This window comes from Diabrotica undecimpunctata, chromosome 10 (genome assembly GCF_040954645.1).
Source record: "Diabrotica undecimpunctata isolate CICGRU chromosome 10, icDiaUnde3, whole genome shotgun sequence".
Classification (NCBI taxonomy): domain Eukaryota; kingdom Metazoa; phylum Arthropoda; class Insecta; order Coleoptera; family Chrysomelidae; genus Diabrotica; species Diabrotica undecimpunctata.
This window is the reverse complement of record NC_092812.1, coordinates 47,623,470-47,644,748: the sequence shown is the minus strand read 5'-3', so window position 1 is coordinate 47,644,748 and position 21,279 is coordinate 47,623,470. Positions and strand designations below refer to the sequence as shown.

At 31.4% G+C, this 21,279-nt stretch overlaps 1 protein-coding gene across 1 annotated transcript in view; it reads left to right on the top strand.

Moving 5' to 3' along the window:
* Dhit (regulator of G protein signaling double hit) overlaps positions 1-10,887 on the top strand; it is a 91,190-nt gene extending 80,303 nt beyond the window's left edge. The window contains exons 6-7 of the mRNA XM_072546620.1: positions 1,884-2,107; positions 4,343-10,887. Coding sequence (XP_072402721.1) covers positions 1,884-2,107; positions 4,343-4,358 — 240 coding nt within the window. The 3' untranslated portion in view covers positions 4,359-10,887. The remainder of the gene's footprint in view (positions 1-1,883; positions 2,108-4,342) is intronic.
* The last annotated feature ends 10,392 nt before the right edge of the window (positions 10,888-21,279 follow it).

Here is a 21,279-nt window from a genome sequence, read left to right as displayed (position 1 = left end):
GTACCCAGTATCGTTCTTGGAGATTAAAACATCCAGGAAAGATAGTGTGTTATTATATTCCTTTTCCATCGTAAATGTTATTGTCTCTTCTTTATCGTTTATATCATTTAGGAATGTGTCCAACAAAATTCGTTCTTGGAGGAAAAACATTTGTTAACATCTGTTTTATTAAAAAATGATTATCCTTTATCGTTTATAAATAAGGAATTTTCAACAATCGATCGAATAGAACAAAACAACTTAGAAAGAGATCCTACAGCATATACAAGGAATAATACGAGGAAAATAACAATACCATACATAAAAGGATTATCGGAAAAGCTTAAAAGGATAGGAAATAAATTCAACATTTCAACAACATTCAAAACAACAAACACGTTAAGATCTATTTTGTCCAAAACCAAACCTAACAATGAACAAGAAAGGACAAAGAATTGCATTTATAAAATACCTTGTGAATGCGATCAGTTTTATTTAGGTGAAAGATCAAGGCCATTAAATGTTAGAATAAGTGAACATCAATCCTATATTAAAAATAGAGAATTTGATAGATCTTAAATATGTAAACACGCATGGGATAATGAACATAGGGTTCAATGGAATGATTCAAATATAGTCCTAAAAGAAACGGATGGTAAAAAGAGAAAAATCAAAGAAGCGGCTCTAATTATGCTAAATGAGACCAATTGTGTCGCGAATTCCTTGGCAGAATGTAGTAGCTAGTATCTGGTTACCCATATTGAAAGAGGAAATTATTAAAAGGAAAATACCAGTATTGGTAAGTCACTAACATATAGAGGATACATCATTTATGTTTTTTAAATAACAAACATATAAAATCAGAATTTGGTGTTTATTGAGGGTAAATTAAATGCACGACCAAATACTTACCATGTCGGGATAGTATTATGAGGTTTTTTCCTGGTTTTTCCCTCATAATTTACTATGGAATCACTAACAGGAGGATTTTACTGTCATCATTGCATGTGTTTGTCTTTTTAAAGACGAATTACATGCTATGATCTTTTTTGACGGATATTCTCAAGTTAAAGTTGATTTCATGTAATCGAATGAACTATCTTATAAGTAAAGTCGTCCTAGGAATGCAACTCAACAATATTGGCAATATTATTTTAAAGTCGTCTACTTTAAAATGTATAATGCATGTCTGAATTGTCAATATAGATGAGTCAGATAAAATTAAATTAGAAAAATTTTTCACTAAGTAACAAAAAAACAAAACTTGTTTAATTTACTAATGTTTGTATTTTGAGAACGATTTCCGAAGTGGAAATTGAAAAGTCAATAAAGGTACTTTAACCTTAAATTGTGGCTTATTCCCATTTAAATAGTAATTGAATTATTCTTTATCACGACAAAGTAAGCTCACACACATCAGCACACACAACGGAATTTTTGACCGGCTAAAACATCGAATTAAAGGGTCATCCGCCGTAAAGTCCTGATTTAGCGCCCAGTGACTTCTTTTTCGTCGCCCGAAGTAGCAGTTAAAACGTTTAAAACCCATGTTTTGTAGTTACCTCAATCTAACTGGAAAAAGTACTTCGAAAATTGGTTCAAAGGCATGCAATATTAATTTTTATGGAGAATTTTGAAAACCAATAAAGCCATTGCCGACCATAAATATTTGTTTTTTTATTGTTAGGTTTGACGGTTGGTTGAATGATTTATTTGGTTCTGTGGGTCTACGAAAAAATAAAAACAATTAAATATCAAATCAAATCGGTTCAAAGGAGTTTTTCACACATTAATGAGGTCTATTCCTTATTGCTGTGTTTTATTTATAATTTTTTGCAAAATGCTTAAAGTCAAAGGTACCTGTATAATAATTTGCCACGTCGTATAAATAACATATTTTTCAGGTATCATTAGATGCGAGAGTACGTGAAATTGTGAATCGCAATATGGTCGAGCCGACCCCACAAATGTTTGAAGAGGCACAACTGCAGATTTACACTTTGATGCACAGGGACAGCTATCCACGATTCATCAATTCACCGTTATACCGTTCATTGTCTCAACAACAGAGTGGTTCTTCTGATCCTGAACCTGATGAGACAACGGCTATGGTCAATATGGTCTCTGAGTAAGTCTCATTTAGAAGGTATTTCCTTATAAAACCGTTAATTGTCATCCTATCCCATTTTGCCGTATTATCGGGATAAGAAATCATGTAGGGAATGATGAAATGATGAAAATGAAAGGTTATTATTACTAAAAATTCATTTGTTATGAGATATATTATCTAAAAGTACAATGACAAATAATTAATTATAAATAACATTAGATCAGGAGTATCTGTTCTAAAACACCCTTATTTGAGTAAATCGTATATTCCTACTTTTGCTTTAATCGCTCCGAAATATCATGAGAAATGATAATTTTACTATGAGAACACATCAAACGGAGGGCTAAATTTTTTATTAAACATTTATGAAACAAATTTTAAAAGGTCTCGGCAGCTATGCATTTTAGAAAATTTTTGTAAAGTCTGTCTTATAAGCTTTGCAATGGAATTTACTACAAGACAGATTTGATTGTAAATTGAAAAAATAATTATTATTATTGCAAAATTAGCAATAATCATTAAAAAATAGTCAATGCTTTTCAATATTTTTTTACGTATATAAAAACAAATTTTAATGTCACACTTATTAAAAACATTTTTAAAGATTATACATGCAAGTTTGGCTACAGTTTGGCTTTCGTACCGGCTTCAGAACAGTGGAAGCTCTGTATAGTTTCACAACTCTTGCCCAAAAATGCCGAGACCAACAAAAAGATCTTCTCGTTGCGTTTGTAGACTATGAGAAAGCTTTCGACAAAATTAAACATAGCATTTTCATGAAATGTCTAAAGAGAAAAGGACTCGACAAAAATGACATTAACATAGTGAGAAATCTCTATTGGAACCAACAGGCTGTGGTAACATTAGATGGAAATAGCACGCATGCACAACAGATAAGTAGAGGAGTGAGACAGGGCTGTGTACTTTCACCATTACTATTTAATATATATTCCGATGAGTTATTTACGCAAGCACTTGAGTCATTATCGCTAAAAGTGAGACAGACCTGCAGACGTTACTAAACACAATTTGTGATACTGGGGAACAGTTTGGTTTAACAATAAACATAAAGAAAACAAAAACCATGGTTATCAGTAAGAGGGGCAGTCATTACAAGGATCCAGATAAAAAATGAAGATATTGAGCAAGTGGACAAAATTAAATCCTTAGGAGTCTGAGTTATAGAAGATCTGAATCCGAAATCAGAAATTCGCTCAAGAATAGAGCAATCAAGAGCAGCCTTTTTAAGATGAGGAAATTTCTGAGTAACCAAATACTCAATCTGCAAATCCTATATCGGATGGTAAAATGTTAAATCCACTCTATTTTTCTTTATGGTGTCGAAGCCTGGACTATTAATGTTAACTTAATAAGAAAACTGGAAGCTTTTGAGATGTGGCTTTTTAGGAGAATTTTGAAGATACCATGGACCGATCATATTACGAACGAAATGGTATTGCACAGAATGGGAAGAGACAAAGAACTTTTGACCACCATTAAAAGGCAAAAGACAGCATATTTGGGGCACATACTTACAAATGGAAAAAGGGGTCCTGGTAGACAACAAATATCCTGGCTGAAAAATATTCGCGACTGGACCGGGTTAAACACACAGACGCTCTTAAGAAAATCAGAAGATGTAAAAAGAGACGAATTTGCAATGGTTATAGCCTACCTTTATTAGTGGAGACGGCACTAGAAGAAGAAGATATAAAAACCACATATAATCTTTGAAACCTTTACCCAGAAAATATTTTTAATATAAAAAACACTACACAAAATTTCAGCACAATCGATCAAGCAATTTTGGCAAAACAATTTTGCAATCTAAATTTTTGAAAAAAGTTATTATTTTCAAAATTATGCACAGCCAACAAAAAAATATTTAAATACTTTAACATTTTAATACATAAAAAATTATAATTAAAAAATCCAATCGGGCTATGTCATGAAGACAAAACGTTTTCGGAATCCATATTCCATCATCAGTGTCTAGGTCTACATGTTTTGAGCCACAAAATATCTGGGTAAAAACCCGTTAAAATTTAGTTTACATTATTTAATCTTATATATTAGGATGTTAAAGTATAGATATAGAATCTCAAAACAAAATCTTCATTTCAAGTTGAGGCCGGAGAATGGTGTGTGAAAAATTATTTTTTCATTCAATTTTTGTTACCAGTTAATCATCATCATTGTGTATAGGCTTGCAAGTCTGAATTTTATGAATGATTTATATATTTTATGTTACAGGGACCAGGACGCTTAAAGCCGTCCCAAGTTCAACCAAGGCGGCCTAACGAGAGACTCGACAGTCGACAATAAGTTCGGCGGGCAACAGTCGACTATACCAACGCCGTCTTCGAGGAGAGATAGCCAGGGCCTACGGTCGTTGTCGTTTCCCGCCGATTCTTCACACCATTCCTCGCCTCGCACAGTGCACATGTGACCGATTAAGGCCACAGCGCCGGCGCCGCACAAACCCCAAAACACACAGGACGCTGTGAGATGTGTTCGTAAAATCAGTTTCCGGCACATGTTCACTTTGTAGGTACAACAGCAATCATATATCTCTGGACTGGACTTTAGTCGCTCACTTCTTAAGATTAGTGTTGTGTAATAATAACGAATATGGTTCATCTTTCTCAAAACTGGGTAAAAAAGTTGGATGGTGTCTATTAAACGAGACGTCGAACTAACTAAATTTTAAGTATATTTTTGTTCTCTTTGATTACATCCAACTCCAATGTTTAACGAAATCATGCAGCCATATACTAACAAAGGCTTCAATTTTTATATACCCGACGTAGTTAGTCGATTTTCATACTATTACACAATCAAACTAAAAGACTGTATCTTAAAATCCATAAACAGTAGCAAATAATAATCTCTATAAATAAAAAAATCGTTTGAATTATCTCTCGATAAATGCCCTTTAGTTTAATTGCATAAAACCAGTAGATATAATAAAACTAATACAAGAGTTATTCCCGTGCAATCATATTTTTCAATTTGATAATAATTTATAGATTTAAAATTTTACTTTTTAATCTTAGGTAATAAAATATTAAAAGTATAAACAAAAGTAGACTAGCAATATGCTGACCAACTAACTAATAACAAAATACAAAACAATAGAAAGATATAAAGTAAGAGTTGTTTAAATTTTTTCAAAAATAGAAAATAAAAATATCTTACTTTGGTGGTTGCGTATACATTCCATTTTATTTTTACTGTGATATAAGAAATTTACAGAAATCAATCAATGAGAATCCGCGTTTGGAGATATGATTAAATTGGGCCCCATTTAACTAATAAAAAAAGATGTTAGGAAATTACATTAAAAAAATTCAAATAGAAAGTCTAAAGAAAAAAATAATAAAATTAAGCTTCTTTTTTGATTTTCTGAAAAAAGCTATAATTTTTTAAACGGTAATCCCGAAGACCTTTGCTAAGTCTTCTTTGGGTGCTGTTATCTCTTTCATATGTACTTTTATTTCCTTTCGAATCTCTGTAGATGTTTTCTTTTGTCGTTTGGTGCATGATATATAATATAAAATCATTTGGTCAATATTTTTACCTCAATATGATCATACAAAAAATGTTGCTTCATAACTCATATAAGTTCTCATTCTAATTTGATTTTTGTATGATTTAGTTTTAAAATCAATTGTTCTGAAAAGACATGTTCCTAATGTTTTCATATATACTTAATTATGTGCTTCTATTATTCTTCTTTGTTGCTACAGAATTGCTCAAAAAGTACGTGACGTAACGAAAAAAATTTAAGTTGTGTTTCGACAATAATCATCTTTTTTTTCGATATATTGTCAGAAAACACGTCTCTCAAGGATATTCCATACTAATAATATCTTCATTGTTAGTTCAAGTCCTCTTTAGAATTAAACGAAATCTTCTTACCGTCAAGGTATTTTTCAAGTTTGGATACCGGTAAAAATCGCTGAGTGCTAAATCGGGGGAACACGTTGAATAAGCCATTAATTAAAAATCCAATTGACGAATGTTTACCATTGTAATCGTAGACTTGTAGGAACGTGCGATATCTTGAAGGAAAAGTAATTTTTCTTAACTGAACTAGACTGTATTTCCTTCATTTTTAAACAAATTGACATAATGCTTTCCTTCCTTTCCAGTAGATATACATTTTTAATAAAATTGGAAAAAAGAACAGTGAGCTGAAAATCTTCACAGATTTAAATAGGATAATCCTATTATAATCTACATCTTTTTGGTTATTTGATCTATAAAATAACATCCGAAGAGTATCATTCTACTCTATTATAGTACTTTTTAACTCATAACATTTTTCTCATATTTCGTTTATTAGTCGGCTATACAATATGCCATTTTTTCATTTTTAATCAAATTGTACTTCACGCAGTTTATTTTTGATCTACCATTTTTATAAATTAATAAAGCATATAGTTAAATATGCCCAAATTGTTTAATTTTACCAGTATTAAAGTTACTAGTATTATAAAAATATAAGATAATCTCAAATCGCTTTTATGTTTACAATTGCCGAGACTGTTAATGATTGCCATTTCAAATCACCATCATTTTTACGAATTGTCTTCTCAATCAGGGATTTTTTCTCAGTTATACGAAAATAAAAACATATGTGAACTAAAGATACTTTTTTCAAATTTAGCCAGTATTGTGGAAGTATCAGTGAGGTTTTAGTTACTGCTAAGTATTAATTATCTGCAACCTTATTTCTTGTGATTCCCTTAACGATTTAGCACCCACTTGAAGGACACTGGTGTTTTCTGCCAGTTTGTTAAGAAACTTATTGCAGACTCACTTCAGCTTTGACTCGTTAGAAAGAGGCTTCGGAGCCGTTAAAGGAACTTGGATATCTGAAGAAAATTTCTGATAATTTGAAATCGTCGCTTCTTATCAGATATTCATATCCTGGTCAATAGTACAATAAGTTTAAAGGGTACAAGTGATCGAGCACAAGTTTAAACAATGTTAAAATATCAAAAGTAAATAGCAAACCAATCTGGTCGTTTGATTCTGTAAATATTTGTTTAAGTTGGAGTTGGACGCACTCCCAAACTATTTCTGGCATTGGATCATTTGCACAATCCTTTGGCTATGTCATGTGGTAGCACGTAGTTTGTTGTAATCGTAGAACTACACGAAAAGCTTTCTATAATTCGCGCTAAGAATTATTGAACATTACTTAAGGTAGCCTCTTCTTAATAATAAGAAAGAGATTACGCAAATGAGCCTATTTTAGGAAGGTATTATGTACGATAAGTTCTTTACTCCTTCTATACAATATTTCACCAAGTCATTACCATGTATTTATTTAAAAGTATCATATTTCACTGCACACTGGTTACTAGTAAGGATAGAGAAAACAGTAGTTCATAATGAGGATAAAAATACTCATTAAATAATTTATTTATATTGAAAATTATTTTACTAATACAAATATTACAGGGTCGCAATTATATGACCTTATTTTGGGAGATCAACTATATGAGCAGCCACTACAGAAATATCGGATCGTTTGTGCAGAGCGTCATAAAGAATGGGTCAAACTGTAACTTTATGTTTAGAAGTCAAAAATGTGTCTAAGACTGCTCGGTTCTGGGCTATATGACGTTAAATTTATAAAACTCAAACATATTTTTGTTCATAAATTAGCTATATTTCTAGATATCTGCCTGAACATTTCAATCATACATAGAGAATATATCCTTACATTTGAGTTTACTTGTTGATGGGACCACATAAGCTATATTTAACAGAAGAAGTCAGCGTAAACTGTGTTGGTACTCATTAATTTACTATTTATCTTAAGAATTTAAAGATTCTGCTAATTTAAACAAATGCATCAATGTATTTCTTTAATGTATATATTTCATTAGGATTATGAAAAGAGACTTTAAGCTAAGAATCTACAAACCAGTTATTAGGCCAGTGGTCATATATGAATGCAAAACGTGGACTCTCTAACATTGATGAAAATCAACTGAGAATATTTGAGCACAAAATACTAAGAAAGATACTTAAACCAACCCATCGTACCTATAGTATGTGGATAATTAAAACAAGCTACGAGCTAGACAAATACTTGTAGAATACGGGCGTTGTTAAACTTGTAACATAACAAAGGTTAAACTGGCTTGGTCGTTTAAATAGAATGTCGGATAATCGAATTGTAAAAGTAATCCATAGATGGAAACCCCAAGGAAAAAGAACAAGAGAAAGGCCCCGTACAAGATGGATGGCCTATGGGAAGGAGGACCTTAAAGCCATGAACATCAGGCAGTGGAGAAGGAAAGTAGCCGATAGGACAGAAATAACAGTTAAAATTTGGTCTATTCCTTAGAACTCACTCTGTATTTTTAAATTTTACTGCAAACAATTGCACAGTTCTCCTAAAGTACGTTTCTGGTGACACTGCAGATGGTGGATGGTTTCTTCGCTATTTGTCAAAAAATTTATTACAGATATTTCAGTTATTGGTGCATATCTGTTCGGTAAGGTAGGTTGGGAGAACTGTATAAGAGCTTTCAATGGTTTTGTAGTATGCTTATGCTCCATATATTGAATACTGATTTGTTCCGTCCTTACCAGTCACTTGTGTCTAATCGTCCATGTTAAATTTTGTACAAAAATGTTATATTGTAAATATGTATGTTAATCTGAACAAAATTAAGTTCTTTTATGGTAGACCAATTCTATTCACAAATTCATATTTGGTTGTGAAAGAATTACCAGTATCTATCTAATAAGGTTATTAATAGTTTAAAAAATCAGAAAGTTAAAAATTGTCTAATAAACAAAATGTAAATGATTTAGATTAATAGATAAAAGTCAGCATGAGTGTCTATTAGAAGGTACGCCGTACGAAGTTATGCTCTTTTTATAACTGTAATTATAAGTATATATATACTAAGTTATATTTAAAAAAGCACAATCTTATTTAAACAAGTTCTTTAAATTCTGTTATGGACAATGATCTAACAGATGAAACTGAAGATACCTCAAAAAAAGGTAACTATATATTTAATGTATGAACAGTGAAATGGCTTTATAACGTTTTAGTGGCACAACAAAATTAGAAGTATGGACAATATTATGATTCCAGTCAAAGGTTACACAGTTCAGAGACCAAGTCACTGAGTGTTGGTTGTTTCAACTCATACTAACATCAAGATAGTCCAGGTATTCTAGACAATAATTCACACCCAATAATTACCCAATCTCACACCCATAGAGAAAAGCCCAAACATTTTCGTATACTTTGTTTTTTTTGTATACAGATTGAACGAATTTAAAACGGAACATACAATTTGATATATGTCTGTTTGAACTGCATTTGAAATAGTGGACCAATATAAAACTTGGACAAAAATAAAGCCATACCCAGTGATAGACATTGTATAAAATATCGTTCAACTATCTGTCTCCTTTAAAGGAAAGAGGAGCTTCGCTAATAGTCGGAGAGATAGAGCCGAAATTTTGGAATGATCAGTAATATGACATTTCTCTATTGGAATATATTCATTGTAACTGGGTTAAGACTTTGCCTTACAGGCGGACGCCCCTCGTGGTACAGGGGGTTGCTACACAGGGATGAAGTTGTAATTTTTTTCGGAAAAATTAACGATCGATAATATGGCTGAAAATTTGCCCAGAGTAAGATCTTGGTATAACTAGACGAAATCCCAAAGGGCGGACGCGAGAGTGGATACATAAGGGGTGGCGGACAGGGGTGAAATTGCAATTTTTTGGGGAAAAATTCACGATAAGTAATATATCCGCCATTTTCATGGGTCATTATTTAGCCCCTAAAAACTCTAAATCCAAAAGAGCGGACAGCTGGGTTGGTACAGAGAGCCATAAAACGGGGTCAAATGTACCACTTGCCTGCGCATTTTAGGTCTCGGTAACAATTTTCAAACTGATTTTATTATGATATTTTTATACCGATTGATTTGAAAATTTGTATGCTCACTTCTGTTACTATTCTGAAAAGCGTCAAGTAGTTTTCCTCAAAATTTTCCAAAAAAATTTCCGTAAATGAAAGTTTTCGTAATTTTTTGAGGTAAAATCTAATTTGTAGAATCCTTTCGATTTTCTGTCAGTTATACCATGATTTTTTTCCAAAAATTTTTAAACGATTTTTCCGATAAGAAAAAAAAATTTAGAAAAACTTTAAAAATTTAGTCATTTTTCTCACTCTCATTGATGTCATCACATTCATCATCTTCGTCACTTTCACTTTCAATAATATCACATTCATTATCTGCTTCATTTTCAATCACTACTTCTCGAACTGATTCTGGCATCTGAGGTCCACTAAACCATTTGAATTTATATGTTTCATCTTAAAACTCCCAACCATGTTCTTCAACAATCAATTCTGTTGGTACTTTTTTATGAGCATTTGTCCAAATATTTGAGATATAATGGGCTCGCAGTAGATGTTGGTGTAATTCATCTTGACATGGTGGTAAGCTTGAAGCATCGAAATTTTTTAGTTTTTTTTTTTAAAAGGCTCGTTTACATCATGCAACTTATACTGCCGGTTAAATAGTGAAAATCTGACATCGTTTACTTTTCTTTTTGGAATTGTTCTCGTCAGTCCTGTTCCATATAAGTGACATATGAAAGTTTCTAAGGTTTCAAAAACTTCATTACAATCGAAGTCAGTTTCACCAAGTTGGATAAAAGCATCTTGATACTTATTACATTTAGCGCATGCGTCTAGAATTACTGACCTAAATGGAACGCGCATCATTATTATTTTAATATTTTAAAATAATAATGATGCAAAATTAATGTCCAAACAGAATTTGTAAAATTATAAATAACTAATGAAAAAAAAATTCAATCAATTTGAAAGTTAAAAAAAATATTGAAAATATCTAAGTACAAAGTAAATTTCAAAACTTAAAAAATTGATAATTCCACTATTAAATTGATTTTTATTAATAATTATTTGTAAAATGTTAAAGGAATTCTACAAATTGAATTTTACCTATTGATAAATAGAAATAATATATTTTGTATTTGATTATTAATGTAATAATAAATCAAATTTTTCTTATATCTGAACAACCATTATTTATGCAATATAAATTTAAAAACCTTTTTATTGTAATAAAAAATAAGTAAAATTACTATTTGTTATACCAAAAATATTTAATAGTTAACATTATAAAATTACTTTAATTTAATAAAATATCAAATATCAAACATTTATTCAATTAAAAATTAATTCGTAAAATATTTATATTTAAGAAAAAAATGTGATTTGTAAAGTAAATATGACTTTAGTTTGAAAAAAAAAACATTATCATAATATCATTTTAAAACTACAAAATATTCTATAAAAGATTCAGACGATGACGTAGAGTTTTATCAAATGTTTTAGAAAAGTTTTTCTAATTTTTTTTTCTTATCGTAAAAATCGTTTGACAATTTTTGGAAAAAAATCATGGTATAACTTACAGAAAATCGAAAGGATTCTATAAATTAGATTTTACCTCAAAAAATTACGAAAATTTTCATTTACGGAAATTTTTTTGGAAAATTTTGAGGAAAACTCTACTTGACGCTTCTCAGAATAGTAACAGAAGTGAGCAATTACATGATTACAATGAATATATTCCAATAGAGAAATGTCATATTACTGATCAGTTCAACATTTCGGCTCTATCTCTTGGACTATAAGGAAGCGATAAGTGGTTTGACAGCATAATAACTGCTTGTGTAGTCTAGTTTTCACAGTGATTCTAGGCAACCTATTTGGGTGGAGTTTTGACTTGTTCTTGAATGAATTCAGAATCCATCAGCCCGCTGAAGTATTGGATTTTTATAATATAATTATTTGACAACCTTTTGTTGGCCAACCACCTAGAGCGGAGTTGAGCCGAAATACATTGATTTCGTATGTTCCGTTTTAAATTCGTTCAATCTGTATATATTTTTTATGCTCCCTGTTAATTCTTTCTGTTTTACCAATTTGTACATTACTTCCTAGAGTTCTGATCTCGCTACTGAGTCGTAAGCGTTCGTTAAGTCCACAAATATCATTTCTATATTCTTGTTCTTTTATTAATTGATTTATCTGCCGCAAAGTATACCTGCTCTTCGATTTTGCTTCTCTCAATAAATTTCTCTAGTCTTCCCATTGACAAAATGTTACCTATTATTCAATAGTTTTCGCATTACTTTCATAAAATAAATATTAAATTGATAGTGTACATTTTGTTGGGAATTGTTTACGGCTCGATATTTGAGGTTTGAAGTCATTTCATGCTAAAAGTAAAAACTTGGTGTGATTTTTTTAAGATACAACTAAAAAATGCTGTTTTGAAACGTAAAAGACTTATAGTATATATACAATATAAATATATGGATGTGATGTTCTATGTTACTAGCATGTTCAATATAACTAAAATATAACCTGAATGTCATGTGTAATAAATCCAAAAACAGTTTCATTTAGACAAGAGGACTTAATTTTTTCGACGTTTTTGTACAAAATTGCTACATGGAAGCTACATAATAAGTTTTAGGATGTAAACAATATACCATAGTGTTTCAGACCTATTTCGAAGTTCAATATCTTTTTTATATTAATTTTTTTTAAAAACACATATCCATAAGATAGCTTAATTTCGTAAAATATTAAACTTATATATTTATCATTGTACGAAAATTTTTTCCCTCGTTTGATTTGGCATTAATTACGTGCATTAGCTCATCATAAATGCATGTTTTACGTTTTATTTCGATTTGGCAACGCAGCGCAAGCAAATGTCATCTCTCAAGTTATAGGCGAGCGGTTTACCCCTATAAGCAGAGCATCAACCGACTAAAATTCTTTTTGCATTTCTAATGCACCAAACCTTTTTTATTCGATTCTATATATTTTTCCAAGATGAAATGTATTTTTTTAAAATTTTTACAAGTGGGCCGGCAATTGTTATTAACAAATAACTTATACAAAAAAGCAATTTCACCGAATTGTTTCGGAATCAATTTTTTTAGGTGTATCTCATCAAAATAAACACTTTTTCTCTCTTGATAATTTTTCGAAAAATGCTTCCTTTTCGAGTTATTTGCATTTTTTTGTTGAAAAAATGCCGTAATTAGTGATTTTTGGGATTTTTTTTCTAAAAAACTACTAAATGAATTACAATTTTACAGATAGCTTTATAATCTTTAAACTGTCGAGTACAAGTTAGAATATTTTGACAAGGATAAATGGTTTCTATCTCGCTAAAAACGTGGACCTGGTAAATATTTCGAATATGCCTTTCGAGAGTATCCCGCTAAGCGTGTACAGCGGTTGAGGTGCTGTAGGCGCTAAAAAAAATGCATAATAATGAAAAATTACCACCTTCGAAACCAGCATTATTACAACATTACTTAAGAGCAAAGTGGCAAATAAATGAATGGATTTAAGCAAAAAACAATATTATTTCATCTCTTGATCCATTAACCCATGGTTGGACACTGGAAAATAATTGTTTCGATTTTAATTATTTTGAAGGCGAAACTAGTTTAGATATGTTACAAAAGTATTTCTGCTCATGTACCGGGAAATGTTCTACGAAAAATTGTAATTGTATTTCCTATAATTTAGAATGCTGCATAGTACGTGCATGTACACCAGAGAATTGTAAAAATATTAAAAACGACTTTATTGAAGACAATGAAATCAGCTTATTAGATGGAAATCCTGTTGCTGTTGACGAAAATTTTCAAATTATTGACAATGAAAACGATGTATAATTAATATTAAATTTTAATTTTATTATATTTTTCAATGAAAATTAATTATATATTGCTTAATGTATTTCACTGTAATAAAACATTCAATAATATAGTCACCACGTATATTAAAAGAAAAATTACATTATTATAGCATTGTAAAAAATTAATTTTAATTGTTTTAATTATAATATGTCTATATAAAAATAATTAGAAATATCTTTTTTTTTTTAAATTGTACGTAATATTTGTATTGAATTAATTTTTTAAATTTAAACAAATATTTCTACGTGCCGCACGCCTGTATCGCCGCAACCGCTGTACACACTTAGCGGTAGACTGCTTGAAAGGCATATTCGAAATATTTGGGTCCACGTTTTTAGCAAGAGAGAAAAAAATTATCCTTGTCAAAATATTATTACTTGTACTCGACGGTTTAAAGATTATAAAGCTATTTGTAGAATTGCAATTCATTTAGTAGTTTTTTAGAAAAAAAATCCCAAAAATCACTAATTAAGGCATTTTTTCAACAAAAAAATGCAAATAACTCGAAAAGGAAGCATTTTTCGAAAAATTATCAAGAGAGAAAAAGTGTTTATTTTGATGAGATACACCAAAAAAAATTGATTCCGAAGCAATTCGGTGAAATTGTTTTTTTGTATTAGTTATTTGTTAATAACAATTGCCGGCCCACTTGTAAAAATAAAAAAAAAATACATTTCATCTTGGAAAAATATATAGAATCGAATAAAAAACGTTTGGTGCATTAGAAATTCAAAAAGAATTTTAGTCGGTATATTCTGTTTCTAAGCGTCTTTTAAGGGGTAAACCGCTCGCCTATTAGCTTAGATGGCGGTTTCAGTTATTTCTATAGGATTATACATCAGCAACTTCCTTGTCTGTGATTTTGATCACTAATACTGTTCTCTCTCCGCTTTTTCTGATAAAGTTTTCCTCCTGAACTCTCTATTGGCAAACTATAAGAAGATAGACTTTCATCATAATAAACCATGACAAACTGATATCGATAATGCAAGGAAGTTGGTATAGATGATAAATACATTAGAATTAATAAAAATGTATACTATAATCAAACAACGAGCATTCAAATAGATAACCAGTTGACAGATCTCGCATTAATACAACGCGGAGTACGACAGGGATGTATATCATCCCCTCTTCTTTGTTAATATATACCCAGAACAAATATTTTCAAGCATGCCGTAAACAGGTGGACGAATGTATTCTAGCGAATGGAAGAAGATCTCCAAACAATCTGATTTACGACTATTTGTTGTAAATTATAGACAAAACATTGATATTGAACTTTGATAAAGGTTGGGATACTTTTTTATGAGGGTTCTTTTGCACCTGACTCTTAGTTTAAAACGATGTGGTTATTTAAGAACAATACCTACTGAAATTTCCGAATTGCTTAGTGCTATAAAATAATGTTGGAGTAGTAGCGACTTATAAAATGTTCTGAAAATAACCGAAGTATTGGTGCAAAAGTTTTAGTAGAGTAGATGAACTATAATATAAGCCTATAACGAGGTAGTTGTCAAAAATTAGGTATAACTGAGAATTTATGCTCAAACACCTCTATTCATATTTTTATAATGAATATTTATTTAGAAAACCTATTCCACTTGTGAAAAATTTAGTTAGTTTTGATAAACTATAGGGTCCAAGTCTTTTTTACCCGACTATGGGAATGGGAATAACAGAAACGATAACGGTATGTATATAATAATGTAAGATTGCTCGGTATACATAGTGATACTCTGTATAATTTTCTGAGAACTGTTCTTAGAACACAACTTTTTGCACGTTTTCACCAAAATAATTTTTGTCAGGAATCATAGAAGAGATAAAGCTACATCTAATAAATTTTTATGAAATTACAAACATATACGTTGCTTAAAATTCATAGCTATATTCTTACAAAACTAGGCGTGTTATAAAACACGATAATTTAAAAAATAAATGGACGAATTTAAAACCTTTTAAAATGTCTTTATTTTTACAATACCGTTGAAGACTTTAAGAATGGATAAAGTGAACATGTTTAAATACTCCTAGACTCAGTCCAGCTCTAAAATTCTAAAATGGGGTATGGCACTAAAGGCAACTAGTGAAATACTACAGCTTGGGTATGAGAAACGAAAGATGAGACAAAATGATAAAAATCTGCACCGAAGATAATTTTTGCGAAATGAGTACTTTCTTTAACCTATATCAACGCAGTCTGTACAACTTCAAGACTTATTGGTACATGGAAAGTAAGAATATTATACGAAATAAGCAAGCTGGAACAAGTGTATCAAGAAATGAACAAATGTAATGCAGACATTATAAGATTAAGCGAAATATATTGGAATGGCAGCGGAGAAATCCAAGTAAAAGATCGACAGGTAATGATAAACTCAAGAAATTTAAATGAAAATGATAAACACGCAAAATGTGTTGCAATAATGATGCCAGAAAAAGTAAAAAATGCTCTATTACAATGGGAGGCAACATCTGAAAGAATTATATGAGGGAGATTCAAGGCAAAAATACTATAACATATTAATAATTAACGTTTACGCCCCCATATGGGGGGCGTAATGGGGAAACAGCAATTTTCCATTCGCACGTCAATGAAAATTTGGACTATTCCTTAGAAATCAAATGTAGGATAAAAAAAGCAAGATCTGCATTTCAAAAAGTGGCTAAACTATTCAAATGTTATGATTTAGCATTACTCATAAAAATCAGGTTACTACGATTTCATATCTTTCCTATACTGCTGTACGGAGTTCTACCTACAAGAAAATTGAGACTTTCGAAATGTGGCTCTATCGTCAAATCCAATAAGATATCTATCTTATACCAACGACATTACTAATCAGGACGTTTTATTAAGAATACAAAAAGAAATGCTAACCACAATAAAAACAGTCAAAATCTAATACCTCGGTCACATCATGAGGAACAGCGAAAGATATGAGTTGCTGCAATTAATTTTACAGGGAAGAGTAGAAAGAAAATGAGGACTAGCAAAGCGAAGGATTTCCTGGCTGAAAAATTTACATATATGCTTCATCACAACAACCACAAATCTTTTCAGAGCAGCAGTGTGAAAAATACAGATTTCAATGATGATCACCAACGTCCGAAACGAATAGGCACCACAAGAAGAAGAAGGAGAATGATAATAGAAGTCGACTGATACAGTTTTGTCAACAAAACGAGATTATAATAGGTGGAAGTACGTTTAAGCACAAAAATATACTTAAGGAAACGTGGGGGTCTCCAGGAGGAAAATACAGAAATCAAATCAATCATGTACTGATCAAGTCAAAATGGAAAAACTGGCAAGATGTTACCAGGAGCAGATGTGGGATCAGGCCACATGTTAGTCAGGGTCAAAATACAAATGAAATTAGTCAGAGACAAAAACCGGAAGGTAAACAGAAGAAGAAGATACCAAAGTCGAAGCTCTTAAGAAAAAACAGAAAAAAAGGGAAAACAGAAAATGAATATCCCGAGACACATTACAACTAATAGAGGAAGTTAAAAGGAATTACGTAAATGATACGCTGAAAATAACAGTAAGACAGTAAGAGCTGCGCAATAAAACGATCTGAAAACACAATACACCATCATACGAAATTTTACACTAAAAAGTGATAAACAAATTAAAGATAAATATGGAAATATAATTAAAACAAAATATGAAATAATACAAAAATGGAAATGAAACTTCGAAGAAATATATTCCAAATGAGTAACACCAGATATAGACGAAGAAGATGAAATACATCTTCTTCATTAAAGAGTTAAACATTAGCACAGATGAAATTATGAAACAAGAGATACAAAACATACTGAAACATGTACTAACATACAACTACAAACATAACTACAAACGGCAAAGCCGCTGCAAGTGACAACCTATCGATAAATTTAATAAAGACCGAACCAAACGAGTCAGTAGAAATATTACACAAATTCTTTAACAAGATATTGGCTGACGAGGAACTACCAAATGAATGGGACGACGGTGTAATCATTAAGATACCAATCGATCAAAAGGCGATCTAAGTAGATGCGAGAATTGGCGAGCAATAACACTACTGAGTACCATACCCACAAATGTCCAAGATCATATTGAACAGACTAAAGCCAGAGCTAGAAAAGAAACTAAGAAGCAACCAAGCAGCCTTTGGCGCTAAACACTTCACTATCGACCATACTCTAAGAATTATCTTGGAACAAGCTAGCGAATGGCAAATAAATATAAATATAATATTTATTGAGTTCGAAAAGTCCTTCGATAGTACAAACAGAGATCAAATGTGAAAGATTCTGAAACTATATGAACTACCGATGAATTGCATTAACCTGATCAGATTATTTTATAAAGGATACACAGCGAGAGTGAAACATGCAGGAGAAATGGTAGAAAATATACTTATACAAAGCGGAGTTAAACGAGGAAGCGTACTGTCCCCGACACTATTCCTGATCATAACGGATCATGGAGAAAGTAAGCGATAAAAAATAGGTATTAGGCGGTACTTGCATAACCAGTCGGATGACTTGAAGTTCGCAGACCACATTTGTCCACTAACCAAACATAGTAACCGTATGCAGAAGAAGATAGACTAGCTTGCAAAATACTTCAATGTAATGGACCTTAAGATTAATACAAAAAAACTACACTTCAAAAAGACGACAGCCATAAAACTAAAATTAAAATAAATGGAATATAAATAGAGAAAGTAGATATCTGGGATCAATCATGTAAAAAAGGCGGTAGTAAATCAGATGTAGAAAAAAGAATAGTAAAGGGAAAACATGCATATATCTTCCTTAAAGAAAAGCTGGAATACACGCAATATATCAGAATTAACCAAAATCAAAATATTCAACAGCTGTATTAAGAGTATATTATTGTATGGCGCAGACATGGAGACAGGAAGAAACAACTACCAAAAAATTACAAACCTTTATAAATAAATCGTTGAGAAAAATCTTAAAAATATACTTAGACAGACAATAAGGAAAAACCAAAATAACATAACTATAACTATATTATAGATATGCACTCGAATACCAACCAGATGAAAGAATAAGAAGGAGAGGAAGACCGGATAATAGTTGGAAAAAAAGTGTAACAAGAGATCATGAAAGAATTTGCCTGAAATGGAGAAATTTCTAACAGAAAGCGAGAAATAGAGTGGAGTGGAAAAGACTCGTAGAGGAAATTTGAAAGGAATAAAACAGAAGGGAATGCGCTGATCCAGCCAATTAGGAAAGAGAGAGAGAGATACACCTTGAAGTCTCCAGAAGATACTCAAGAAAACGTAGTTTGAAATCAAATAGAAAACATAACAATCAACTACAGCATATTTAAAAATATTATGAAAGCCATGACTTTTAATTTAGAAATTTTCAGTTTAGAAGAAGAACGAAATGAAGACGAAATAAAACAACGACTAAAAATGGGATCGACGCTTGTAGGACATTACTTAAGTTACTGATATCAGAGGTAATTTTAAGAGGGGCTGAAATCTAGGTGTATAAAACCGCGATGAAACCAATAATAACTTTTGCTAGCCATGCCTGGACTATAACAAAAGCAGTAGAAAAAAAGCTGGATATATTTTATTGTAAAATATTAAGAAGAATTTATGGCGAGTTCATAGTTAATATATGACGTTTGGAAAACGATAGACCAAACGATAAATTATATGGCCTAAACCGAGAACCCAAAATAATAAGGAAGAGCCATGAACCATATTTGGAGAAATACAGACAAAAATTAAACTTCAACTAACGTTGGAAGCCAATTGTTAAGGGTTCGTCTAGCTCAGTCCCTCAGGTATAGGATCGTCTTATTTTAATTGCAAATTTGAAAAAAGAGTTTCGATGGGACGAATAAAACATCAAGGCTGGAAAGGAAGAACAACGAATCTATAAGAAACAACATCAATGCTACAGAAACGGTCATTGACAGAATAGAAAGAAGAGGTTCAAAAGGGTTTGGACACCTATTGAGAATGCCTGACTAACGTTGACCCCAATAACTTCACAAATGGAAGGCCCCTGGAAGAAGAAAAAGAGGTAGACCTTGACGCTCAGGATAACTTGTTGATGGCTTCAGATGCTGGTTGGATGGATTGTGGCTGAATGAGTAGATTGTAAGTTGAGCTGTCGGAGATCGAACCCGCTGTAGTTTCAGGCAGCTATTGAGTTTTGTATGGCAGATGCTATGCTGCTGCAGTTTTATACCATGTGTAGTACACCTCGAGGCTCAGAAAGTTCCAACTAACAAGGGGAACAAGAAAAATTTATTAAAACCAAAAAAATAACGAGAAACCTTGTGTTAGCAACATCATAACTTTATCATAAAAGGTTAATAAATATATAGAAAAAAATTGCGAATGGTCAGGACAAAACGAATAACATTATTTTTTAAACGAATTAGTTAAATTAAGTAAAGATCCTACTTGCACATACGGATTATAAGTTGATAAGACATGTGACTTGGAGGTTATGAAAAAAACGTAGTTAAAAACAATATTCATAAGATATAAAAAATTATCAACTAGAAATATGAATATATCAATATGTACTCACCCCAGAAGAGATTTAAATAACATAAATGAATTTATCAGCAGACACATCCGCTAAAATAGAAAAAAGATGCTTGCCGCCTCCATTATTTAGAAATACAGACTGACAGACGGAAGTCAAGAATTGCCAACTGACAAATATTTTGTATTGTAAGATCACAGCAGAACAACCCTCCTAGAAGAATCCTTATGTCACAACATGTGGGAAGTAGAAGTAGGGGTAGATCAAAACTCAGACGGAGGGATGGTGTAGATGAGGATGGTAGACAAATAGGCGCAGCAAACTGGCAACAGTTGGCAATGGATAGAACTGACTGGCGTAATAAACTTGGGAAGGTCGAGGCTGTTTTATAGGGCTGTAGCACCAATGATGATGATGACGTAAAATAGACTGGAACAGAATACAAGAAATATACAGAGAGTTGAGCGTCAAATATTTTCAGAATAAAAATAGTAAAATAAAACAGAAGGTTAACAAATGAATTGAGTCAAAAGAAATTGGAATAAAATGATAATTTAAAGAATAATAACAAACATGTGATTTTTATAACGTTATCAAGTGTAGAGCAATAGAGGAAGACGAAGATTAAGAATTAGATGGAAAGACTAAGTAGAAGAAGATCTAAAGAAGTTAAAGTAAAAGAAGGAACAAGTATTACCAAAGATATGAAAAGATGAGGAGAAGTTGTTAGTCCACTAGGCCTGTAGCACTATTATTATATATAAATGAAGAAAATCTGACAGAACAAGTCATGAAAACTAAAATAACATACACAATATGTTTAAAAACATTAT